General features: G+C 46.5%; 2 protein-coding genes across 2 annotated transcripts in view; one reads left to right on the top strand and one right to left on the bottom strand.

The window, feature by feature from the left end:
• LOC117042396 (oocyte zinc finger protein XlCOF6-like) overlaps nt 1-26,952 on the top strand; it is a 449,944-nt gene that overhangs the window by 273,061 nt on the left and 149,931 nt on the right. The gene's annotated exons all lie outside the window — the stretch shown is intronic.
• Nucleotides 1,184-11,363, bottom strand: LOC117042982 (E3 ubiquitin-protein ligase TRIM7-like). Its single transcript, XM_033142604.1, has 7 exons — nt 10,892-11,363; nt 8,333-8,428; nt 6,513-6,743; nt 6,327-6,349; nt 4,822-4,937; nt 3,320-3,346; nt 1,184-1,717 (listed from the first exon to the last, which is right to left on the bottom strand). Exons 1-7 carry the CDS (start codon nt 11,318-11,320, stop codon nt 1,185-1,187), a joined length of 1,455 nt encoding a protein of 484 aa, XP_032998495.1. The 5' UTR covers nt 11,321-11,363; the 3' UTR covers nt 1,184.

Genomic DNA, 26,952 nt, shown 5'->3' with positions numbered 1-26,952 from the left:
TATTCCTGTTGTAATAAATCTCCCTCTGCACACTTTGCCCTAGTGTAGAGGCATGTTTTGTATACATAACTTGGTTGGAGAACGGGGCCACAAAATCTGGAGAGATGCCCGTTTCCAAGCATGGTTGCTAACGTGTGGTATCAGAAAGTGTGAATTTTGTAGCCCAGCCTTTAAATGCAAACTGAATTCAATTTCTATCTCCTTGCCCCCCCTCCCCCCCAGTGTGAACTTCCTAGTACAACTCCCAGATTTGTGAGTGATCTTGAGAAGCCAGCATTGGATTCTTTTAAGAGCAAGCAGGAGGCAGCAGGGAAAGAGGAGGAAAAAAACATCCTTATGTAAATAAATAAACTTTCTCCCCCATCAGAGCCCAATCCTGAAAGAGTTGGCCCTGGTCTCTATACCAAGAAAGTGCAGAAGACAACAAATCAGAAGACAAACTTTATTTCCCCCATGGCTGTCAAAGAGCAAGCAAATAATGTCCAGGATTTCACACACCAGCAGAAGTAGCAAGCTTCAAAGGGGAAGGTCTCCGTGCATTTCTGCATTGAAAATTACTTAGTTTTTTAATCTTATATTTTGGAAATGTACATCCAGTTTTTTTCCCTTTAAATTTTTGGGGCCCCCAAGATAGTGGGGCCCTAAGCTATAGCTTGTTTTGCTTATGTGTAAGTCCAGCACTGACTAGGAAGTGTGAATGCAAACCAGATCAAACTCACAAACACCAGACCTAGAAAGCCACAGGCCCTAAAACACATTGGGAGAGTCAAAATTGCTTCAGGATTGCTCTCCTGTACTATTTCAGACACATGGTTCATATATTTAGATATGTGTGCATTTGTGAGTATTTATTCTATTTTTGAGACCTTAAAATTCTTATAACAGCAACCACTGAGAGAAGAAGAGTTTGGATTTGATATCCCGCTTTTCACTACCCGAAGGAGTCTCAAAGCGGCTAACATTCTCCTTTCCCTTCCTCCCCCACAACAAACACTCTGTGAGGTGAGTGGGGCTGAGAGACTTCAGAGAAGTGTGACTAGCTGCATGTGGAGGAGCAGAGACGCGAACCCGGTTCACCAGATTACGAGTCCACCGCTCTTAACCACTACACCGTTCCAGAATGCCGCCTACTTAGGGTGGTGGGTTTGGGGGGGGCTTCCCCTGCTTAACCCCCCCCCCCAAATTCAACACTTTAGATTGACTCCCAAACCCAAGTGGAAGAAGGGGCGGATTTTCTCCCCCAAGAATGACCCTGCAAAGAAAGTGAAGAGACATTCGTTGGCTTCAGCATCAAAAAATTCCACCAGGCCCCCTTCGTAATCCAGGGAAACCCGGATCTTCCTGGGCAGTTGCCTTACGGTCACGGAGACCGGCTCAGGGCTACTCAAAGCCACGAGCTGAAAAGGCGAGGACTCGCCAAACTGCTTCTTCAGAGCCCATACCCCCTCATTCGGATTAAGCTTAAACGGACCCTTCCTCCTGACCGAGTCTTTGGCAACACCAAGAGCCCACATGGCTTTCTCTACCATCGTAATCTCCACCTCCCACCAAGGCCTTCCTGAAGTGAATCCCTCGCGGCCCAGGACAAAGGGCATCCAGTCAAATCTCTCTGGGTTGTCGGGCAGATCCTGCTTCTTCTCTGCCCTTCTCACACTCTTCAGGTCCTCAGAGATGAGGAGCTTTGGGGATGCAGTTTCTGGATCCAGAGTCACACTCACTGTGTGACAGAGAGAGAGAGAGAGAGGACGGATGATGGTAGACACCATGCCAGTCTGATCTGCATTGAATCTGATTTACTTTACATGCGGAATCATTTTGATTGTTGAAGTTGTTTTCAGTCACCTCAAGATGTTTCACAGGTGAATAAACAGGTAAGGTTAAGAGCCTGTCTGCTGATCTGAAGCTGTGGCAGAGTTGAGTTCACACCTCACAATCTTAGGCTGTACCCCACTCCTGTCTTCATGCACACACTAACCTTTCTCAGGGTTGTCTTACCCATAGAGGCTAGTGGCGCGGGGTGCCAAGTTCTGAAGGGTGCCAGGGAAGAGGCAGAGGCTGGACGCGGCACCTCCCGGCATCAGCTCGCTGACCTTGCCCGCCTCCGCCATGCCTTGCCGAAGCAGTGCTGCGCCCAGAGCCTCTGTCTGCTGTGGCCACGGCGGCATGAAGCGGACAGCTGAGCTGGGAGGCACTGTGTCCAGCCTCCACCTCTTCCCCGCCAGAGGAGCTGCCCTCCAGCCGCTGCCCGCCTCCTCCAGCCCCGCTGGCAGTGCCGTCCTCCTTAAAAAAGATGGTCAACTCTGGGAAACTGTGGGGGGGGGGGAGCGCCAGAGGGAGCTTTGCACTGTGGGATGTAAACACAGAGTAGCCAAACACAACACTCCTAGAGAGGACATGAAGGTAACTCAGTCCTCCAGGCTTAACTTCCTGTTTACCTGGATTGAGTTACAGGAACCAGAAGTAGGTGTGGTCTTACCTGGGAACAAGATCCCAAAGAAGATTTCCCATTTTGCCTCGTCCTTTGAACAAGCAGGATGCTTTCTTTCAGCCTGCAGCTGAGAGAAGCAGAGGTGAAGGCTGTTTCCTTAAGGAAGCAGTTTCACCACGTGTAAATATGTTTATCTATGTTTATCTGCCTCTTTGAGCCTGTACTGTGACTCTTGGGTGCCTGTGAGTAAACTCTTTTATATCTAATAATCAGTACTGTATTGTGTCTTTGCTTTTAAGAGGGAAGAAGGGAAATATACCAGGAATATATATTTCTTATAGAGGCTTTAGCAAGCCTATGCAACCGTTTTCTGCTGTGTTTTAAAAGGGAATGTAACTCTGCTAAGTTTGGAGCTTGCTCACACAAGCTGGGATTGAGATATATAAATAATATATACTCATCCACATTCCTAAACATTCCCACATGCACCACGGCGCCGGATATGCTTAAGACGGCCCTGACCCTTCAACACTCTCCCCAGATCAACCCCAACCAGCTCCCAACCTAGATACTTCTGACTGAATTTCCCAAAAGGTTGGCCTAGTCAGTTGCAAAATGTCATCTGATTATCACATCGTTGAACAAGGGGCTTTTGCCCACATCCCATGTTGTCCTTCTTATTTTGATTATGCATTTTGTGGTTTTATATTTTATTCTGAGACCTCCGGGTATAGGGTGGTCTATAAATTCAATAAATGGTGTTGTTGTTGTTGTTGTTGTTGTTGTTGTTGTTGTTGTTGTTGTGGATGATAATAATAATAATAATAACAACCCAATCCCCTCTAAAGTTTCCCATATCAATGTGGGGCACATGCTTTAAAGATAATTTACCTTTGTTCAGGGCTTGCTTCAGAGAATCTGTTAAGAAGAGGAAAGAGTAACAAATTTAAGTATCACCACTGAAAAAAACACATCCCTCTCAAACCAAGTGGATCTTCGAAATACAAGATTTTGTATTTTTGTATTTTGTTTTTCCCTTTTGTTATCTCTGAAATATAATAAATTCTCTTTAAAAAAAAACAACCAAGTGGATCTTCGGGGGGGGGGGGTTGCTAGAGGGTTTCCCCTCAGAGTAACTATTTATTCAGCAATTGTCTGTTTTGTTTGCAGAGAGCTTATGCAGTTGTTAGACTATCCCTGGTTTTCACTGGGAGTGGCAATGAGCACCCGTCTTTCATGGCTTTTGGGTTGTATAGAAGCCTTCCCATTCATCAGTCGTTCATTCTGCACCTACCGCTTTCTAAATGGCAAAAAGTGATAGAATTGTAGAGTTGGAAGGGACCTCGGGGGTCATCTAGTCCAACCCCCTGCAATGCAGGAATCTTTTGCCCAACCTGGGACTCAAACCCACAACCCTGAGATTAAGTGTCTCATGCTCTACTGACTGAGCAATGACAGTTATTTTTAAGTGGGTTTCTTACTCCAGAACAACAGAGCACTTTAACCCTCCGCAAAGGCGTCAGTATATTGCAAAGCAATTCCATTGCATACCAGACCTTTAGATCAGCACATTTATGGTGGATTGTACTACACAAACAAATTGGGATGACAGCTTGCAGTCATTTAACTACCCTCCTTAAAAAAAATCTGAATGAAGGCTCAACAAAGATCAGATGAAATCTAACCTCTGTGGAAGCTTTGTTCATGAAAATTAGGAGGAATGTTCGATTCATAGGTCATCTGGAGGACTCCTGATGCAAAAATCTGATTGACAGTCTAGAGCAAACATCCCCTGTTTGGGGACTACAATTCCCATCATCCCTGACCACTGGTCCTGTTAGCTAGGGATGCTGGGAGTTGTAGGCCAAAAACATCTGGATGGCCGAGTTTGGGGGTGCCCGATGTAGAGGCACCTAGTGTGGTATAATGGTTAGATTGTAGGTCTGGGATCTGGGAGACGAGGGTTCGAATCCCCACTCAGCCATGAAGCTCACTGGGCGACCTTGGGACAGTCGTTGTCTCATAGCCTAGCCTACCTCACAGGGCTGTTGTGAGGATGTATCCCGGCCACCTTCGTTCAGTGCTTGCTGAGCTGCTTCAGCCAAGCACCACCCCCTTCAACGCTACCCTTGTTCAGACTGAAGGGGAGCTGGGTAAAAGATCCGTATTGATAGAGAGAGAAATTTAAGCCACGGAGAAGCAAAAACACAGCAGCAGTTTTTTGTTGTTGCTTTTTTTGATGCAGCATTCCTGTGTCTTAAAAGAACCACCAAGAACCACCAATAGGGAAGTGACAGGATAAGGTTTCTTATTTTCCTTGAACCCAGCCTGGAACTGGTGCATACTCTTGAGACCCGTTGCCTCTGCTTCCCTCCTTAAGGTACCCAAGTTACCTTGAGAGCTCTCCAAAGCCTTTTCTAAAGCAGAGTTTTTCTGCGACGCAAACCTGAGCGCCTCTTCCATCTTGGGAGAAAGGTCCGTCGCATGCCCTGCTGAGTTCTTCTCACTACTGGAAGGGAATATGGTCAGGGAGTAAGGAAGAGATATCTATATATGTACAGTGCTTTTTTCTATATATATATATATATATATATATATATATATATATATATATATATATATAGAAATGTTATGGGGTACTGCCCGTCAATGAGACCAAACTTAGATTCACAAAATGTTTAGGGGTATGTGCACCCTCGCAACCCCCCCCCCCCAGAAAAAAAGCATGGGGTATACATCTATTTAGGGATGCGGGTGGCGCTGTGGGCTAAATCACAGAGCCTAGGTCTTGCCGATCAGAAGGTCGGCGGTTCGAATCCCCACCACGGGGTGAGCTCGCGTTGCTCGGGCCCTGCTCCTGCCAACCTAGCAGTTCGAAAGCACATCAAAGTGCAAGTAGATAAATAGGTACCGCTCTGTTGGGAAGGTAAATGGCGTTTTCGTGCTGCTTTAGTTCTCCAGAAGCTGCTTAGTCATGCTGGTCACATGACCCGGAAGCTGTACGCCGGCTCCCTCGGCCAGTAAATGGAGATGAGTGCCGCAACCCCAGAGTCATCCGCGACTGGACCTAATGGTCAGGGGTCCCTTTACCTTTACCTTTCTATATCTATTTAATGCAGGGGCATAGCAAGCCGCTTGGCTGCCGGGGGCAGCAAGCCAAGCAGCACCCCCGCTGGTGGGGCGTTGTTCCGTGCGCATGATGTCATTACGCATGCTCACGGAGCGACGCCTCCGCCCCCTTTCAGCGGCTTTTTTCTCCACTGGGCTCCCTGGCCTGAGCGGGGCCAGGGAATGAAGAGGGGCGGGCCAGAGATGGGGGGGGTGACACCTGCTCAGGGAGCCCAGCGGCGAAAAAAGCCACTGAAAGGGAAACACCCCCTTTTAGCAGCTTTTTTCGCCACTGGCTAGCTTGCAGAGCTGGGGAATGGAGAGGGGTGGGCCAGCGAGGAGGGGGTGTCACCCCCCCTCACTGGCCCATCGCTCTCCATTCCCTGGCTCCGCTCAGGCCAGGGAGCCCAGCGGCGAAAAAAGCCGCTGAAAGGGGCTTTTTTCGCCACTGGCTGGAGGCGCCGATCGAGTGGGGGCCCCGCCCCAAGTGTCACCCCCCAGGGTGCTACCCGGGGCGGCCCCCGCCCCCGCCCCTTTACTCCGCCCTTGATTTAATGAACAGACTTTCTAACCCTATTTCCCAGATACCTGGGGCAGAAGCTGAAAGAGAAAGAGGGGTGGGGAAGAGGAGGAGAAAAGGAGGAGAGCGGCACCAACTCCAAGTTAATCCCCCCCCCCCCGGCAAGTTCACAAATAGCACTTGTTTTCTCATGCACTCCTAAGGGGCCCGAGGCTCTACCACCTGAAAAGCAGGGGGGGGGAGAAAGGAAGTGGTGGAAGAGTCACACACCTGCTCAAAGCACTTCTGATGTCCTGAAACAGAAAGAGAGGAGAAGAGGTGTCAGTTGTGCAAGACAAAAAGACGAGCGCTGGGCTTCTCTTTGTGCCAAGGGAATTCCTTCGCATTTCCATTCCTTGACTGCAAAAGGCTTGTGCCTTCTTTCTGCCCACCTGGCACCTTTGTGTTGAGTCTCACCTGCAAGAATTCACTCGCAGGCCGCAGGCTCCTCTCCTCCAGCTCCACAATCAGTTCATTGAGTTGCAAAATCTCCTCGGAGAGTTTGGAGAGGTTCTCTTCCTGCCACCTCCCCATCTCTTTCTCCACATCTTCCAGCTGGCCGAGCCACAGGTTCAGTTTCTCCTCAAGGAACTCCTGCATCCTCTCAAAGGCAATTCTGATCTTCTGCTTCTCCATTTCTAACCCCGCCTACGGGAGGGAGAGGGAAGCGGGCGGAGCGGGGGAAATGCAAAGAAATTTGGAAAGGGGCAAAGGGAGACGAGGAGCTTCAGTCAAAGGATGCTAACTGTTCATAATAAAGCTGTTTCGTAAGCTGTAGATCAGTGTCCCCCAAACTAGGGTCTCTATTTGTTTTTGGACTACAGCTCCCATCATCCCTTGCTAGTAAGACCAGGGGTCAGGGATGATGGGAATTGTAGTTCAAAAACAGCGGGAGGTCCAAGTTTGGGAAACACTGCTGAAGATTAAGGAAATGGGGCATTTTGCCCAACTTCTAAGGTAAAAAGTTAAAGGACCCCTGGATGGCTAAGTCCGGTCAAAGGCGACTACGGGGTTGCGGCGCTCATCTTGGTTGCAGGCCGAGGGAGCCGGCGTTTGTCCACATATACCTTTCCAGGTCTTGTGGCCAGCATGACTAAACCGCTTCTGGTGCAACGGAACACTGTGACGGAAACCAGAGCACACAGAAATGCCGTTTACCTTCCCACCACAGCGGTACCTATTTATCTACTTGCACTGGCATGCTTTCGAAGTGCTAGGTTGGCAGGAGCTGGGACAGAGCAACAGGAGCTCACCCCATCATGGGGATTCGAACTCCCAACCTTCTCATCGGCAAACCCAAGAGGCTCAGTGGTTTAGACCACAGCGCCACTCATATCCCGCCCAGATTTCTAAACACATTCTAACAGGTACGAACAGATAACACCCCCTGTGGAAGTTGATTACTCATCCTCCTGCTCATTCCATTCATCCAACGGCAACTGTGTTCTGGGTGACCAACAAGCAGGGGCGTAGCGAGGGGGGCGGGGGGGGGCAAGCCATCCTCGCTGGCCCGCCCCGACCCTTGTGCCTATGGGCGGCTCTGCCCAGCAGCGGGGAGAAAAGCCCCTTTAAAAAAAGAAAAGCAAAGGCAAGCAGGGTGTTTGCCTTCGCTTTGCTTTTTTAAAAGGACTTTTCTTCCTGCTGCTGGGGTGGCCAGTGAGGAGGAGGAGTGTCACAAGGGTGACACTCCCCCCATCCTCGCTGGCCCCACTCGCCCCTGCGGGCGGCTCCGCCCGGCAGTGCAGAGAGAAGCCCTTTTTAAAAAAGAAAAGCCAAGGCAAGCAGGCTGCTTGCCTTTGCTTTGCTTTTTTTAAAAGGGCTTTTTTTCCCGCTGCCAGGGCTGGAGCCGCAGTGACGTCACGATGCCCCGCCCCCAGGGGTGCCTCTGGTCTCCGTCCCGGGTACCGAGGAGCCTTCCTACACCCCTGCCAACAAGCTGCCACTTGGGGGAGCAAACACACAAGTGATTTGAATGTGTGTGTAAACCGGGATGCATATGTGACAAATCTGTTTTCTGTCCATGTTCTTTAAAAGCGACAAGAAGCAGCTCAGCTGGGCATTCTGGAAAGCAATCAAACGGCTCCACCCACCCCGCCGACTGTACATCCTAGTCTTAAGGAGTCCATAGGCTCTACAGAACAACACCTATACAGGCCAACACACAGGAGGCTATTTCTGTTTAGTGACAAGTTGGCCTGGGGAGTCCTAATGCATGATCTGCAAGAACAAATACCTACCATACACTCCTGCTTTCTCAACTCTTCGGCTAATTTCTGCTCCACAAGTTTCTCTCTCTCATCCTTCAGAGACTCTAGGTTGGCCTTGATTTTTTCCTTAAAAAATACAAAAGAGTTTTGCGACATTCAGAGGTCAGTCCACCTGATGCCCGGGAGGAAAAATAGACGTCTGATCAGAGACTGATGGACTAGGGTAGAATCATAGCATCATAGAATTGTAGAGTTGGGAGGGGCCATGAGGATCATCTAGTCCAACCCCCTGCAATGCAGGAATCTTTTGCTCAACATGGGGCTCGAACGCATGACCCAGAGATTAAGTGTCTCATGCCAACTGAGCTATCTTCAAGGTAGCTAACTTTTTGCCCTCCAGATGTTACTAAACTCATTTGGCCATGCTGGCTGGGGCTGGCGAGGGTTGGGCTGCACACACACACACACCAGGTTCAAAGCACATTTCCCTCCCAAAAGGATTTTGGGAACCGTAGTTTGTTAAGGGTGCTGGGAATTGTAGTTCGCACAGTTCCCGGGATTCTTTGGGTGCAGTGGCGTGATTTAAACCTATGGTGTGTACACACAGCCTTGGGAGTCTGACAACATCTGGAAGATATCACATTAGCTAACCCTGGTCTTTATGGCATTTTAAATGTGTTTGTGGGGGAGGGGGTTATTGTTTTGCTTTCAGGTACAGTATTTATTTGGTGCTTTTATTCTATATTTTTATATTTTGAACTGCACTGAGATCTTTGGGTGAAGGTCAGTATATAAATTTAATTAATAATAATAATAATAATGGTTAATGTATTTATTATTTATTGCATTTATATTCCACCTTGTTTTCCAAAGAAGCTAGCTGGCACACGTGGTTCTCCCCATCCTCCTCATTTAATCCCCACAACAGCCCTGTGAGGTAGGCTAGACTGAGAGGCAGGGACTGGCCCAAGGTCACCCAGTGAGTTTCACAGGCAAGTGGGGATTTGAATCCTGGTCTCCCAGGCCCTGTTCCAACACTCTAAACCACTACATCACACTGGTGGTTCTACCTTACTGGAAACTACAATTTCTTATGCAAACCTTAGCTCCCCATTTTCACCCATCCTCCCCTTCCCATTTATCCCGAAAGCAGCTCTTAAGGTTTCTGGGGAACCCCCTCACTGTCTTCCTGGGTGCTAGTTTGACCGACAAATTGGCAGCCCAGGGATCTTGGCTCAAATCAGGACCATAGAAAGGGGGGGCAGAGGATTTTATTTTTTTATTTTTTTGTCTTTGCTCCCTGCTATAATCCTAAATTGGAGCTGGGTTCCTATTCCCACATTCTGCAGAGTTTAGGGGGGGGGGAGGTCAAATTGAAACCAATTTCCAACGCAAAAAAAGGTCACACCCCCGCCTCCAAAGGCCGAGCCTTTGAATGATTCACATCATTTGGCCCACCAAGAGGCACACACCACAAACAGGCCACTGGTCTCTCTGGTTGCCCCTCCCCCCTCCAAGCATCACTGGGATCCCCTTTCTCCCCTCCCCTTAGAAAAAAGAGTGTTTTAGTAGGCAGCCAGAAAGCAAATCTCCAGCGGCCCTGCCTTCTTCCTCGGAAGGCCCCCCCTGTGCCCAGGTGATTTCGGAGAAGGGGAATTTAAAGGCTTGGCAGCTGGAAGTCAGTGCTACTGTTCCCAGGGCATTCCTGCCATTTTAAAAAGACATTTTAAAAATCAGGAGGCACAGGGCCCTGTGGGCGGGTGCCACCAACAGACAACTTAGGAAGCCCCTACACAGTTGTTCTTGGCATTTGTCTGCCTGGAGAGACAATGGAGCGTGCCTGGTGAATCACAGCCACAATGCCTGCTTGCAGCCACAAAGAGCAGTGACTCACAGCTGTCCGCTGCCTCCCGCGTTGTTTTTGCTGCGTTTGCAGCTCCGACTTGACCTTTCCGGGGCGCAGCCCTACCCAAAACGAAAGCAAGAGATGGTGCCTTCCTTCCATCCGAGCTGTCCCCCACCCCACGCGCTTGAACCCATATATCAGGCGCGCACGGATCAGAGGCGCGCCGTTTGACAGCGATTAGTTTGGCTTGCATCTTATATATTTCTGGCAATGCTTTCTTTTTATTTTCCACGTTCGATTTTTCATGGCAATACAGTAGTTTCCTTTGTCCCACGACGTCGGTGTTTGACAATGCCAGTTTGAAAACGTTGGCTGAGTACTTGGGCGCAAGCACACCCTTAAATATATTAAATAAAAAATTCCTTCCAGTAGCACCTTAGAGACCAACTAAGTCTCTAATCTCCCATTCCCACCACCCTTCTGAGTAATACCCCTCCCCACTCCCTCACTATATTTAAGGGTCTGATGACTTCTGTTTCAGTGTATCTGAAGAAGTGTGCATGCACACGAAAGCTCATACCAAGAACAAACTTAGTTGGTCTCTAAGGTGCTACTGGAAGGAATTTTTTATTTAATATATTTAAGGGTTTGCGTGCGCCCAAGTACTCAGCCTCGTTGCGCAGCGCGTAAAAGCGCGTGGCGCCGTCCCTGCAGATATCCCCCCACCGCCGTGACTTCCCTACCTGGTACTCTTGGGAAGCCTCTTCTATGGGACACACGCGGTGCTCGCGGTGCTCCTTGGACCTGTCGCACACCACGCAGATGGGCGCTTCGTCGTCCTTGCAGAAGAGTTTCAGCGGCTCCTGGTGCGCCTGGCACATCCGCCACTGCCCCGCGCCTGATGCGCGCCTTCCTCCACTTTCCCCCTCCTGGAGTTTCTTGAGCAGCTCTGCGACGTTGGCCAGTTGCCGGTTGGGCTTGAAGTTCCTGGGCTGCACGGCTTCTTTGCACTCCGGGCAGCAGAAGGGAGAGTCGGGGCCGGATCCTTCCCAGAGACCCGCCAGGCAGGCGCGGCAAAAGTTGTGCCCGCAGTCCAGAGTCACCGGTTCTCTGAAGTATTCCTGGCAGACGGAGCACGTCGCTTCGTCGCAGAGCCCTTGCACGGCCGCCATCGCTGCGTCTCCCTGTAGAGTCCTAAGAGACACCGTCTTTTTAAGTTTCGTTTCTCATTTCCAAGACTGCCTGGGCGTTTCCTGCGGGTAGATCCCTAGGGAAAGCAGAGGAGGATCCTGCGAGAATAAGCTGGGGAGGAGCCCCTTTCAGAGCAGAATTTAGCAGATTAAAAATTAATAGAGAGAGCCTTGAAATATCAATGACTTCCCTTCTCCTCTTTCCATGTTTCATTTCGCATAACCTAAATCTCCGCATATTTCACATAAACTACACTAAACCAAACCATTCAGCATTCTATTATTTCATCCATCAAAACTTGTTTACACTGTTGAATTTATCTTAATAATGCCAATGTTTTCAAGTGTACACAGTTCCCCCCCCCATTTATTCAATAAACGTTTTTCTATCTTCTCTAAACGTACGTTCTTCTTGCTCTCTTATTCTATATGTCAGGTCTGCAAGATGCGCATATTCCATCATTTTAAGTTGCCCTTCTTCTTTAGTCGGGACCTCGCTCGTTTTCCATTTGGGGGCTAACAAAACACGGGCCGCAGTAGTGGCTTACATAAATAACCTTTTTTTGACACCTGGGAATTTCCATCTGAACTATCCCCAACAAAAAGGACTCGTGAGTTGTTGTTTTTTGAAAAGTACTGTACTTTTAAACATTTCCCCCAATTCATTATATTGATATTTTAAGGTTGTTTACATGAATATTCTTAAATGTAAAATAGAAAAAATAAAAATTATATATATATTTAATAAATATAAGGAAAAAACCCATATATATATATATATATATGTATGTATATATATATGGGTTTTTCCATATATTTATTTATTTATAATAAGCAGTATAATAACAGAGGTCAAAGGAAAGGGGGGAAAGTTCAGAAAAGGACTGTCAAAATGATCAAGGGGATCACTGGTCAGTCACCATCTCTTAGCCTAGCCTACCTCACAGGGTTGTTGTGAAGATGAAATGGGGAGGAAGAGAACCGTGTACACCACCTTTTGATCTTTGGAAGGCTAACGTGGTGTAATAAATAAATAAATGAAATAAGAAAGGCTGCAATGCTTGGGACATTTTAGAGGAAAGGCACTCAAGAGGCAGCGTGAGAGAACATTATAAAGTTTCTGAGCACAATTCGAAGTGTTGGTGTTGACCTTTAAAGCCCTAAACAGCCTCGGCCCAGTATACCTGAAGGAGCATCTCCACCCCCATCGATCTACCCGGATACTGAGGTCCAGCTCCGAGGGCCTTCTGTCGGTTCCCTCACTGTGAGAAGCGAAGTTACAGGGAACCAGGCAGAGGGCCTTCTCGGTAGTGGCGCCCGCCCTGTGGAACGCCCTCCCATCAGGGGTCAGGGGAATAAACAACTATCTGACTTTTAGAAGACATCTGAAGGCAGCCCTGTACAGGGAAGTTTTTAATGTTTGCTGTTTTTTGTGTTTTTAATATTCTGTTGGGAGCCACCCAGAGATGGGCTGGGTATAAACAAATTATTATTATTATTATTATTATTATTATTATTATTATTACTACTGTGAGAACACGATGCTGGACTAGATGGGCCATTGGCCTGATCCAGCAGCCTCTTATGTTCTTAAAACAAAAGTAAAATGGACTAGCCAGAACTAAACATATTAGAATAAATTTCCATCCAAAAATCAAATACCACAAATTAATGGCGCAAGGTTCCAAGTAACACGATGGAGCCAGAGGCAATGAAAGGTATACAGCCCATTAATTCTAGTTTTGTCCATATCTTCTTCTTTTTATATATTTAATAACTTTTATTAAATTTTCTGCTTTGTAATTTCAAATAAACATTTTACAAACTTTAAAATATCCAGTGACTTCTTTTCTTTCCATGGTTCATTTTACATATCCAACTCCCTGCATATTTTACTATAACCATTCAAATCAATTTTCTACTTTTACATCCATCAAGAATTATTTACTCTGTTGAATTTATCTTAATGCGGCCCGTATTTTCAGCTGTAGAGTTATTTTCCATATACTCAATAAATGTTTTCCAATCTTCTTTAAACATATGTTCTTCTTGCCCTCTTGTTTTGTCCCTGTCTTCTAACCTGTTGATAGCTGGAAAGTATTTTTTAATTTATTTACGTTTATGCAGTGTGCATTGCATTTCAAAATACTAGGATGCTAAGTTACATAAAAGTTAGAACATGTTAGGAAACTTGTTTTCAATATTGTTTTACAACTAGATGGGCTGCAGGAAGTTAGAAGGAAATTGTTACTTTACACAATTCTTAATTTATCCTGTTTCCTTACCTTGTTCCTTTAAATTGTTGCTTTTATCTGTGTTTACCAATATTTTATGTTTTATTCTTTTTAAAGAACCATATGGTGTATAATTTTTATGAAATAAATAAAATGAATAAATACCCAGAAGTGGCTGAAAGCGCCTCCAGACAGTCACTATTTTGTGGTAAGTTTGCACCAGAAATTTAGGTTTGAACATTTAAATCAGGCTTCCTCAACCTCGGCCCTCCAGATGTTTTTTGGACTACAACTCCCATGACCCCTAGCTAGCAGGACCAGTGGTCAGGGATGATGGGAATTGTAGTCTCAAAACATCTGGAGGGCCGAGGTTGAGGAACCCTGATTTAAAGGTTTGAGCATTTAAAGTGGAGCTGGTCACCCACCCCAACTCAACAGACCCACTTAACAGAAAAAAGAACCTGACTTTCTGCAGTTTGGAAAGTGTCTAAGAAACGCATTAAAAAGGGTGGACTGACTTAATAACAGGGAGGCATGCATACACTCTGAAAGCAAATAAGGAGATTTATTTATTGATTCACTGCCTTTTGAAATGAAAGAGCCACAAAGCAACTTGTGAAAGGTTTAAAGACAGAAATACAACAAATATCAAGTCAGTTAAGACTAAAGTGTTTATCCGAATAATCAGTGAATGGGTTTTGTTCCCCATCCAGCCAGGATGTAGATAAATACAGAACAAATGCCTGTCTGTCGTAGTGTAACTGCCACACCAGCAAAGCAGAATGAATATTCGAGAAAGACTAGATCAGGGGTCAGCAACCTTTTTCAGCCATGGGCCGTTCCATCGTCCCTCAGACCATGTGGTGGGCCGGACTATATTTGTGGGAGGGGAGAAATGAACAAATTCCTATGCCCCACAAATAACCCAGAGATGCATTTTAAATAAAAGCACACATTCTACTCATGTAAAAACACGCTGATTCCCAGACCGTCTGTGGGCTGGATTGAGAAGGTGATTGGGCTGCATCCGGCTCATGGGCCTTAGGTTGCCTACCCCTGGACTAGATAAAGCCAAACCTTCATGTAAACATTATGCAAGCAAATGAGGATGGATGCTCGATAAATGTGTTGCCCTGACAGGACCAGACTGTAGCCTCTTGCTTGGCTCTGAGAAAGGCATAGATCCAAGGTGGGGAACCTGTGGCCTCGCAGATGTTGGTCACCTTTCCCACCAGCCCCTAGACAACACGAGGGATGATGGGAGCATCCGGAGGGGCCTCAGATTCCCCACCACACTGCAGAGAAAATGCTCGGAGTAACTCCGAGACCAGAGAGAGGAGAAGGTGCAAGAAGATTGGAAGAAATTTAAAGAATATATGAAACGACGCGAGAAGTTAGATATTTGAAATTGGAATCAGTGGATATTATAGGCGGTAGCATTAAAATGCTAGTTTAAAATAGAATATAAGTAGATAAAATTGTGATTTTTCTATTTTTTGTGTTAAGAATAAGGTGATATAAAATGATAGATAAGGATTAAGATTAATTGTAAAAGAAGAGTTAAAGGGGTTACAAAGTTACTACAGTATATTAGAAATGAACGCAGAAGAGAGGGCGTGAGGAAGTCCCCCAAGTAAGATTATAAATAAGATTAAAATAGTTAAATAGGTGTTTGAATGTAAGGTATGGTTTTTTTGCTGCTTTAGGTGTGTTTTTATGTATTGTATTAGTTTTTTTTTGTATTTTGTAGTCTGTATTGTGTATGTATTCTTTTTTTCTTGTATTTTGTTTAAATACCAATAAATTCCTTTAAAAAAGAAAAGAAAGAAAATGCTCGGAGTAGGCAGGGCCTCCGTTAACGGTGGTGTGTCTGGTGTAAATGAGGATTCCCCTCAAGATTCAGCAATTCATTGTGACCCCTGAGACCACCTGGAAAAAGGGCAGGACCCTCTCCCCGGAGAATGAAGCTGAAGAGAAAGCAAAGATCAAGCCATCTGAATCGGCATCAAAAAAGCGTACCTGGCCCTCTTCATAGTCCAGGGACACTCGGATCTTCTTGGGCTCGCGGCTCAAGGCCAAAGGAGTCCACTCAGGGGAAGTTAAAGCAAACAGCTGGCAAGGCCAAGGAGAGACCTGCGGTCTCTTCCCCACAGCCCAGATGCCTTCCTTCGGACTGAAGTTGAAACACCCCTTCCTCCTGAGGGAAACCTGCGCCACCCCTAAGGCCCACATCGCCCCTTCCTCCTCTTCCACCCCGACCTCCCACCAGTGTCTTCCCGACGTGAATCTCTCGCAGCCCAGCACACAGAATTCCCTGTCGAATCTCCCGGGGTTCTCGGGCAGGCCTCGATATCTGTCTTCCCATCTCACGCTCGCCAGGTCCTCAGAGAGAACCAGGAAAGGGTGTGCCGTGTCGGGATCCAGAATCATGTTCACTGAAGGGGAAAAGAGAGAAAAAGGAAAGAAGGTGAGCGGCATTTTTAAAAAAAGAGAGAGAGAAAGGAAAAGGTTACGCTGCCGAGTGAGCAGGGCCTCCCCAGAGCCGTCTCCTCTTCCCCTGCTCCTTTCCTCCCCTCCTTTTGGGGCTAGCCCACACTTCCGCTGTTCCCGTACCTAGAAAGCGTGGGTCTGAACGGTTTTCCACTTGGCCCACTCCCTCCCCATGGAAAACCCTTCGCCCGAAGATTCTGGTTATTCTAGATATATTCTTTATTGAGTTTGATTATTAGTACAGTTATTCCATTCGCTATTCAAGACATAACAAGCTACACACAAAAACCCAAAATACTGTAATTCAACATCAAATAATACTGCTACATTAAGTCTTTAAATCTTTAAGACTTCCCTCCACCTCATTTCGGCTCCTTACTTCTTCTTTACTTTTTAACTGTGTCCTTTTCCTTCTTTTAATTCATTGATCTTACATAATGTACATTATCTATTGTTATCTACTTTGATAAAAGTAAAGGTAAAGGGACCCCTGACCATTAGGTCCAGTCGCGGACGACTCTGGGGTTGCGCGCTCATCTCACTCTATAGGCCGAGGGAGCCGGCATTTGTCCGCAGACAGCTTCCGGGTCATGTGGCCAGCATGACTAAGCCGCTTCTGGCAAACCAGAGCAGCACACGGAAACGCCGTTTACCTTCCCGCCAGAGCGGTACCTATTTATCTACTTGCACTTGATGCGCTTTTGAACTGCTAGGTGGGGAGGAGCAGGGACCGAGCAATGGGAGCTCACCCCGTTGCAGGGATTCGAACTGCCAACCTTCCGATCAGCAAGCCCTAGGCTCTGTTGTTTAGATCACAGCGCCACCCACGTAGTAGTCAAAGCATATTAAGGATTTTGTTTGGGAACAGTGTTTTTCTAAATACACTCTGTAACAATTTTTCGATTGATTGGTTCCTGATTACCTCTGTCATAGTTCTAAGTATTTGCATAATTTAATTTGCCATTCTTCCTTCGTAGGGGTTTCCTCTCCCTTCAAATTTTTAGCAGTCATTATTCTCGCTGATTCTTATACCCTTCGTCTAAAGAGAACAGGGCGGTTCACAATATAAAAGCACAAAAATGCACGCCCATAACAACCAACAAAAACAGAGGACATCACAGAGTCAACTCACACCCTCGCTCAGCTTCCACACTGGGAATTTAAAGCAAGCAGAACAGCGACACTGAGGGCTTGCCCACACTTGCCTCCCCCCCCCGCGTTTTCTAGGCACCCTTTCTTCATCCCCAGAGATTTCCCCACAAATACCTGCTCTTTAAAGCTCAATCAGAGCAAATGACAATCTGCAGGAAAACTTGAAGTGATGTTTGTTCCGATTGAGCTCTAAAGAGCAGGTTTTCGTGAGGAAAGTGTTAGGGCAAAACGAACAAATACTCGAACGTGGAGCTTTTAAGCACAGAACTTGTGCCTTGGAAGCATGGGGCAAAAGGTAAATGTGGATAAGCCCTTAGTTAACTCACTTTTTATGGGGCATCTATGGTCTTGTCTTTCCTCCCTATAAATCAACTCTATCACTTCTTTTCATTGAGCCAGTTTCTCCCCACCCCATCAATTGCGACTGAGGAGGATGAATCATAGCTGAGAGTGCAGTAAAGGGGGGAGGGAGAATTTGATACTGCCCCTCACATCATGGTCCCATTGAAAACTTCCCTCTTCACAACATCCGGAGATGGAAAGAGAAGATTCTGCTCACAGGGTTGCAGAAAGTTGTTTGGAATCTATTAAGTATGGAAGAACTGCGATTATATTTGCAATTTAAAGCTGAAGAGCAATGACTGGGTGCTCCCAAATTTTTAAATGTTTAAACTGTTCTTAACATTAAAAAATGTGTTTTTTTCATGTTCTTAATTTTTTTTTAATTTGGTGGGGTGTTTTTTGGTGTTTAATTTTACTTTGGTGTTTGCCTCCCTGGGTTCCATTGGAAGGAATGTCAAGATAGGCATTTAATAATAATAATAATAATAATAATAATAATAATAATAATAATAATAATACACAATCCACATTTGCAATCTCTGTGAGCCACTACTCTGGTCTGCCTCTATCAGTCAGGTTCTTTGACATTTCTGAAAGAAAGGTGTGTGGAACCATCTGCCAGATGCAACCTCATTATAGATATTTAAGCTTTCATCACCCATCAAGAGTTTCCCCATCTCCTACATTTTCCCTGCTAATAGTTACCTTTGCTCAGCGTTTCCTTTGCCGGCTCTGTTTTGGGGGAATAAAATGTGGACAAACGTAAAGCGAGATAATGATACATATAGCAAGTATGTCATTTCATGGAAAAGAAAGGACGACGGAAGAAACACTCACAGAATACTGAGATGAGCATTAGAAACATAGGAAGCCATATATAACAAGGCTGAATGTTCGAATCACAGAATCACAGAATTGGAAGGGCATATAGCCCAAACCCCTGCAATCTAACTTAATATTGACTACACCAGAGGTTTTCGACCTTTTGGAGTCCACGGCTCCCTTGAGCAACTGCATTCTTTCTGCGGCTTCCCTGTGGGGCTGAAGAGCCCCGTTATGTCACCACTTGCCTGCAGAGCTGGCAGCCTCTCACCCGTTTTCGAACACCCTCCCCTGTGGAGCGTTCCCTCAGCCTCCTCTCCTCTCCCCTCTCCTTAGGAGTCCTCCAGGCAACCTCACCCAAACCCAAAACTGCATCATGTCCTCCGCACCTTTCATCTGGAGCCAGGGGCGTAGCAAGGGGGGGCGGGCCACCCCAGGTTCCATAATGGAGGGGGTGACAAAGAAGAAGAAGAAGAAGAAGAGTTTGGATTTGATATCCTGCTTTTCACTCCCCGAAGGAGTCTCCAAGCGGCTCACATTCTCCTTTCCCTTCCTCCCCCACAACAAACACTCTGTGAGGTGAGTGGGTGTCGGAATACGTTTCACGGATCCGCCATGGATTCATATTTAATTGGTTATTTTATGGGTTTTTCAAGGTCTACTTTTGGTATAATTGCGCGCAAAAGTGAAAGTGAAAGCATGAATGAATAGTGTGATTCACTTACAAGATTAATCCGCCTTTATTTTGTAGATCCGGTCATGTTCAAAGTTGTTAATGAGCGTTAAACTTGCTTCCCGCCTTTTTGGAGGGCAGCAACAGTGATTTTATTGGTTAAAGTACTAATGATGATGTCACGTTTGTTCCCTAATAAAAGGCAGAGGCACCCCGCTTAGGCAGGAGGAGTAGCACGAGACCGCACGTTCTTCTTATGTTCTTTTAGTTGGGTTTTAGTTGAAGTCAAGTTTAGTTTAAGGGACTAGGAGCGGGCTGGACGGGTTGGATGGGTTTTCTTTTAGTTAGAGTTAGATCGCGGAAGATCATTCGGTTTAGCCTTAGTTAGGTTTTCTTTAGGTTTAGCCTAGGGCTAGAATTGCGGAAGATATTTCGGTTTTAGTTTATTTAGTTAGCCTCGCGGAAGATTGGGCGCGCAGGGTCTTTAAGCTTAGGGGAACTTAGCTTAGGGGACGAGCCTATGCGGGTTCTGCCGAAGCCACTAAAGATACAACCGGTGTCTGTCTTCCTTTGGGGTTGAAGGGGGGAGTAAAGTAAAATTTTTAATTTCTTTAAACTGGTCCGTCTATTCAGAGTCAGGGTACATATTTTATTTCACGAGGCAACGTTTCTTTAAAGAAGGCAATTAGGAACTCACACACCACCAGAGTCTTCAATTGGCTTACTCATCATCCTTCAGACTGTGAGGCTTGGCCGGCGACCGTGCTCAAAAGCACGCGGAACGCTGGCCACTTTCCCCGCAACTGGTACCTCGTGCATAACCGACCCAAGGCCGTGCACGAGGAGCTCCAGCACCCAAACCCCGACAAGTGGTGCCCTCTCTGAGGCAAAGCGTAGTCAAAAATCGCTTCCACGAAGACTCCGGTTGAAGGCAACATATCGGAAGTGGCTCGGAAACAGACATTGAGAGGTGAGGTATAACGGCCCGGTTTATCCAGGATTTCGCTGCAGTAGCGCGAATCCACCGCTTGCCCAAAAATAGTGTAAATAGAAATTGCGCGCGTGTATTTTGCCCCAAGGGGTCCCCGGGTAGAGCGGCAAGGAGTTTAGTGTAAGCCTACGGGCAGGATAAGGTCTTCCCTAAAGCCTACGGGTGGGAAGGGTTCTGGCAAAAGCCTACGGGTGCCAGGGTCTGGCAAAAGCCTACGGGTGCCAGGGTTTTCGGTCAAAGCCTACGGGTAGGGCCGGTGTCTCCCGAAAAAGCCTACGGGTGGGAGGGAAAGGTTTTCTGGCTAAAGCCTACGGGTGCCAGGTTTTTCGGTCAAAGCCTACGGGTAGGGCCGGTAGCCCCTAGTAGAAGCCCACGGGTGGGGGCGGAGGTTTTCTGGCTAAAGCCTACGGGTGCCAGGTTTTTCGGTTAAAGCCTACGGGTAGAACCGGTGTCCCCTAGTAGAAGCCTACGGGTGGGGGAGGAAAAGTTTTGGAAAAGTTTAAAAAATGGGCTCCTCACTCTCAACTGCTCAAGTAAAATTTTGTGAAGATTTATTGTACCTTTTGAAAAGAAATGGTCACCCTGTCTCTGAATCAGAAGTAGAGCTTTTAGTTAAAACCATTGGGGAAATTTGTCCCTGGGTCCCTAAGGAAGGAACGAAAGATTTAGCCTCATGGGAAAGGATCGGGTTAGAATTTATGGCCAACCCGAAAATCGGAATTCCTGTACAATTAGTATGGAGCAAAGTAAGAAACTGCTTTCAACAAATCGCTCCAAGAAATGTTTTGCTTAATGGAACAGTGAATTTAGGAAATACTGCTTTTAATAGTGCCCCTGTGCTGCCGCTTGCGGTTGTGCCATTTTCGGCCCCCTCGCAGCAGCCAGTTCAGGCCCCGTTGTCGTACACGCACTCGCCCTTGTCCAATTTGTCATTGCCAGATTCATTGCCGCCTGTGCCGGTGCAGCAGACGCCGTCGGCCTTTCAAGCCCCGCCACGGACTGCCCCACCGCCAGTCGCTCAGCAGTCATCGCAGGCCTTTTACCAGCCAGCGATCTCAAGTCAGCAGCAGCCGCGGACCTCGCTCCAAGCAACGGTCCCGCTTCCTCCATCGCAAGCCGCGCTTTTGCCAGCGATCCAGCAGCAGCAGCAGCAAGCAGCCTTTTTGCCAGCAAACCCTGCTGCCCTGCAGGCCGCGCTCAAGCCAGCAGCTCCAGTTTTGCAGCAAGCTGATTTCCAATCAACAGCAATCCAGGCTTCAATGCAAGCAGCACAACAGCAATTTACCAACCCTTCAGCACCTCCAATGCCAATGCAGATTCCAAGACAAGAGCAAAGCCAAACAATGATGATCCAGATGCCAGGACTTGCAGTACAGAGCCAACAACCTTATGCTCCAACTCCAAGTCAGCCATCTTGTCTTCATCCAACTTCAAGTCAGCCATCTTGTCTTCATCCAACTTCAAGTCAGCCATCTTGTCTTCATAGTCAGCCATCTTCAAGGCATCCAGATGTCAAAGACTCTTTAGCACCATCTAGTGGCTCATCATTTGGAAAGCATCAAGAAGATTTAAACTCACTGATGCCACCTACAGATCCAACAGCAATGCAGCCCATTGCAGAACCCAAGCTTTGGAAGCAGCTTTGGGACAGATAGACTTTAGTGCTGATCCAATGCACATCTTTCCAGTGATTCGTGCTAATGGAGGACAACCTGCAAGATATCAAGCCATTCCTTTTGAAACACTACGTGAACTGCGAAAAGCCATACGCGAAAATGGACTTCAAGCTCCTTATACTAGAAGTTTACTTGAAGGACTGTCCACTAGTAGACTTCTGCCATCTGATTGGAAGTTGATTCTTCGCACCTTCCTGTCGCCTACAGATGCTCTTCTGTGCCTGCAAGAGTGGAAAGAAGTAGCAGCCAGACGTGCAACGCCACTTGCCACAGAAGATATGCTCACAGGATCAGGACATTACTCCAATCTCAATCAACAGCTAGCCATACCTGATGCTGCACTTGTCACCATAGCAGACATTGTAGTCAAAGCTTGGCGCAGACTACCCAATCGCACAGATGCTAGCTCAGTATCAGGATTCGCTGCAGTTAGGCAAGGTCCAAAAGAACCTTATGGGGACTTCGTGGATCGCCTGATTGTTGCAGTGGAACGCCAGATAGAAGATCGTCATGCCAGAAACATGCTGACAAAACAACTTGCCTTTGAAAATGCCAATGATGACTGCAAGAATGCCCTAACAGCAGTTGCAGCTCGTCCAGATGCCACATTGACTGAGATGCTACGCGTCTGCCAGAATGTCGGTACCCACTCCTACAAAGCACAGCTCTTGGCAGCTGCGGTACAGATGCCACGTCAAGACAGCTCTACGCCAGTCAAGAAGTGCTATGGGTGTGGAGGCGATGGGCATTTCCGGTCGCAGTGCACAACAACGCCAAGGCCTTCTGCCAAGCCGCCAGAGAGATGTCCCATCTGTCAGAAAGGATTTCATTGGGCGAACGATTGTCGTTTGAATCCACAAAATACATCGCCTACCTCATCTCCAGTTCAGGGAAACGGTTCTGCGGGCCGCGCCCCGGCCCCGGTAAAACAATAGGGTGCAAGTTCAAGAACATCATGAAGGTCAATCGTCCCAGAAAGGTGAACAACGCTACTCCTTATCCAGGTCATCAGGAAAAAAGAGTGATCCAAAGAGATATCTACTCTCCAGATGTCCAGAGAAAAGATGTGACCTCATCAAGCATTCAGGTTCCAGAGGTTTCATCATCTGCCTTACCTATTCAAAGGGTTCCAGTAGAGAACACAGCATTCAGTTCACCTTCTGCTGACCGCCCTTCAGTTCCTGCTGATGTTGATCCTGCTTCACAGCAAGCAATCACAGTCAAGTCTCTGATCGCAGAATTGCCTTCAACGTTGAGAAGACATCCTACTGAAGTCAACCTTGTAGCACCTGAGCTTTATTCACCTTCGAGTCAAGGTCAGCCTGTCATTGAAAGACATTTGCCCTTGATGAAACAGCAGTGTTCAAGTTGCAACCCAGCTGATGATCACTTTCCATGTGGCCAAAGAATGCAAGTGAGTGAGACAGCTCCCTCTTGTGGAAGCTTAAACATCATTCCAGTTAACAATGTCCACACCTTTGTGTCACCTTCAGCTTTTAAGCTCAGCCCGCCACAACCAAGCAATTATCAGGAACAACAACTTCTACTGCCTCGTGTCAAAGAAGAAGCTCCATCCTGCCAGTTTGATGCACGACTGACTGAATGCCAGCAGGTTCAACAGCATCAGCAACTCTTACCAACAGAAGAACCTCAAGTTTGCCAACTCAACGCCAAGCAGCTTCAGAGTTGCCAACTTCAGCAGTGCAAAAAACCCGAAGCCAAAAAGATATCTTCAAACACTGCCAACGAAGAACAAGAAGAATCTTCTGTCCCAGGTATACCACTCTTCTTAACAGAGGACTGTTACTTTTCAAATCCATGGTTTGCTCAGCAATTGCCAACATCCATTCGTGGTCCATTCCCAGACACCTCAATTTGCCTTATCCTGCCTAGGATGGATCGCCTCCCTGCCACAGTCACATTGACTGCAGGCCTAGTTCGAATCACAGATTCATCGCAGTTGCTGATTCCAGGATTTTCAACTGTTCCTTGTGTCCTAACAAAAGGTTTGGAAATTGCCAGACTCTATTTGCTTACTTCTACGCCTACAGCTCCTGTAGACTCTTTGCCTCCTCAGGCAGCAATGGCGCTAATCAAGATTACAGAAGAACGCCCTCATCTCGTCTTAGAAATGGGTGGACGAAAGATCAAGGGTCTTCTTGATACAGGCGCAGATGTCACAGTGATCGCCAGAAAAGATTGGCCTGACCAGTGGGCAACGACTGTCACCCAGGAAGTCTTCGGAGTCGGAGGTTTCGAACCCGCCCACCAGAGCGTGCATCCGATTACCTTCCAGTCAGACTCAGGCTCCATGGTGCAGCTCCGTCCACTTGTTATGGATGTGCCTATCACCCTTTGGGGTAGAGACTTATTGTCTAAAGCAAGAACTGTTGTCCATACACATTTTTGATGTGGGCCTTTGCATCAGCGCCAGTACATGCTCTTCCACTCACATGGAAGGAAGGACCCCCTGTATGGGTCGACCAATGGGCGCTGACGTCAGAAAAGCTCGCTGCAGCAGAGGCCCTAATCAAAGAGCTGCTACACCAGGATCGCATGCAACCCTTTACTTTCCGTCAGTACCTCATGGATAAAGCTCCACAGTCATTGATCTTAGAGCGTTCCCTTGATAGTCTTAAAACTGTCCTTTGCAGAAAGCCTATTGCAAAGTCCCCCTGGAAAGTTTCACTGCTTGGTAAGGTGAATTCTCCTGTCTACAAGTTCTGTTCAGCAGCATCTTCAAGCACTCTCACGCCGCTGAAACTTTCCTTTGTCTCAGTGATCCAATCGTCAACCGTGGGACGCTCCTTGCTATGTTCCGTGCTGTCTTTTGCATGGACATTCTGTTGGCTGGTTTTGAATGGTACTCACCGTGCCTACAGATTGCTGCCATCACTTCTTGCAGCATACCTGTTTCCAACCAAAACCGCAAACCCTTTTCACCTGCTTTCTGTTGCTCTCTACCTGATTGCAAATATGCTCCGCATCTCCCCAGGTATTCTTCTGGAGTATCTTTTTCTGCATCAACCAAGAACTCTACTACAGGCTCTTCAGGCGGTTCCTCCTTGTGCTCAGAAGTACTGTCTTCTGCAGGGAACTCTTCACCTGAAGGTCAAGTCATGTAACCCTGCGTGGTACTTGCCAGCCTGCATCTTCAACGACAACCCCTTGTTGCTTAATCCTCTCAGCGAAGGACTGTCCCTACTTCTGCGGAAAGAACCCCTATTTCCCACACCTGTTTGTGTGCTCAACTCCATTCTTCACTCAAGAAACACGCTGGACAAACTTTGCGTGAAATTCGATACTCCCTTTTCATCACAAGCCGTGATGTCTAACTCTGGTTGTTAGCTATTCGCTAACTTCTCAACTTCCTGTCAAATGCAGCAATTCTTCAAAAGTGCTCAACTAACAGCACCAGTTGAGTTCTGGGCAGTTTGCCTTACCCTCCTACTGCCTAGGCCTTTTGTTTGCCTCTGGGCAGCCCCTTGGTTCCTGGCTGCCTAGATTTGTTCCAGTTACTCTCATACCTGCATTCATTAGCAGATCACCTTGATTTGCTTGCTTAACCTCCTTTCTTCTACAGGTATCGTTGTTTCTTCAGAACTCGATGTTTCAGTACTTTCCTGAGCTCCATGAACTTTTCCTGAGTTCCAGGACTATTTCTTCTACATGGTCGTGTGTAATCGGAGAAGAAGACGACCGGCAACTCATTCATCGTCTTCATCCTCCTCTCCAACACCATTTTGCAGTTCTAAACCTGTCTTGTACTTTATATTGTACTTGTAAAAATTGCATATTTACCTTTGTATGCTTCTTGAAATATCCGCCTCGCATGTTACATGTGTTTTCCTTATAGCTTGGTAATTAATGATATGGATGTTTATATATGCAAAGCTTTTCTGAAATGGTTTCCATTTAGAGCGTCACAATTTTGATGATATGGAAATGTTTATGTAAGGTCAAAGCATTGTCTTTGTGCAGTTCTAGTCATAGACATATTCATGCATATATGTTTTATAATCCTAAATCTCCACGTTGTGCTTGCAAAAGTTGTAGTTCAAAATGTGGTAACTCTTATATGCCTTATTTGAGATATTTCCTTTGTTCAAAGAATTGGTCATTCTCGGATTTGTTCAAGATATATATGTCAAGTCTGGTGGCGTCCTACCCTTTTGGTACCCCTATTTTCTTTGAAGAATACCCCTCTATATGCTACCTTTTGGCAGTAAACCAGGTTCCCAGCTTTTCCCTTCACTCTGTTTCCTGCTGTTGATGGGAGACCCTTATGTAGCTGGTTTAATTCCCATCTCGTTTCGCTGGAAACCCTTGCGTAGATGGTTTAAATCCTCATCCTGGCTGGGACACCTTTATGTAGGTAGCTTAAATCCCCTCTTGTGGCGAAAAACCACTTGTACATAGGTGGCTTAAATCCCCTCTCTGGAATCGGACCCTAGTTCCCCGTTACCTGTGGTCGCTGTGGTAAGTCCAGAATCTAAAGTTCCCTCGATTCTGTAGCCTCAGAGCCACACACCTTTTATGTTTCCTTATCCATTTTCCTTGGTTTTACAAATAAAAATTAAAAAAAATGGGGGAGGGGTCTGGGTAGGCCATGTAGCCCCAGCTCTAGTTATACCTTGATTTTGGGTCCCGGATCGGGACCTCTCTTATGTTTGGGCAGTCGTTATCCGTTATTTTTAATTTTGGACCTGTATCAGGTCCTCTCTTGTGTTTGGGGAGTAATTTGTTGTTTTACGCTGCACGCGAAAGTATACATGCTTATAAGGTAATTTGTTGTGTTACACTACATATTGAAGTATTTATATATGCCTTAAAGGTTTACAGTGTATCGGATCGATCATTTTTTATGTTCGGCTAGTGGTTTGTTATTTTCATGACTTTATTGCTACATTATTGTACAAGTATTTCCTCTTATGAAGGGGGTGGATGTTGATAGTGTTGCTGGTGTTTATATCACAGTTTTGATGTGGACACTGTTGGCACTGTTGATGCTCTGCCCTTTCATGTCGAGTTCTATATCAAAACAAATGGTAATGTTTATGTCAGATAAATGCTTATGATATCTCTAATTTTTTTTATATAACTAAAACAAAAATAATTTAATTTAAAAAAAAAAAAAGAAAGATGATATGTCGGAATACGTTTCACGGATCCGCCATGGATTCATATTTAATTGGTTATTTTATGGGTTTTTCAAGGTCTACTTTTGGTATAAT

This window comes from Lacerta agilis, chromosome 2 (genome assembly GCF_009819535.1).
Source record: "Lacerta agilis isolate rLacAgi1 chromosome 2, rLacAgi1.pri, whole genome shotgun sequence".
Taxonomy (NCBI): domain Eukaryota; kingdom Metazoa; phylum Chordata; class Lepidosauria; order Squamata; family Lacertidae; genus Lacerta; species Lacerta agilis.
Note: the sequence above shows the minus strand (reverse complement) of the source record. Positions and strands in the feature narration are given on the sequence as shown.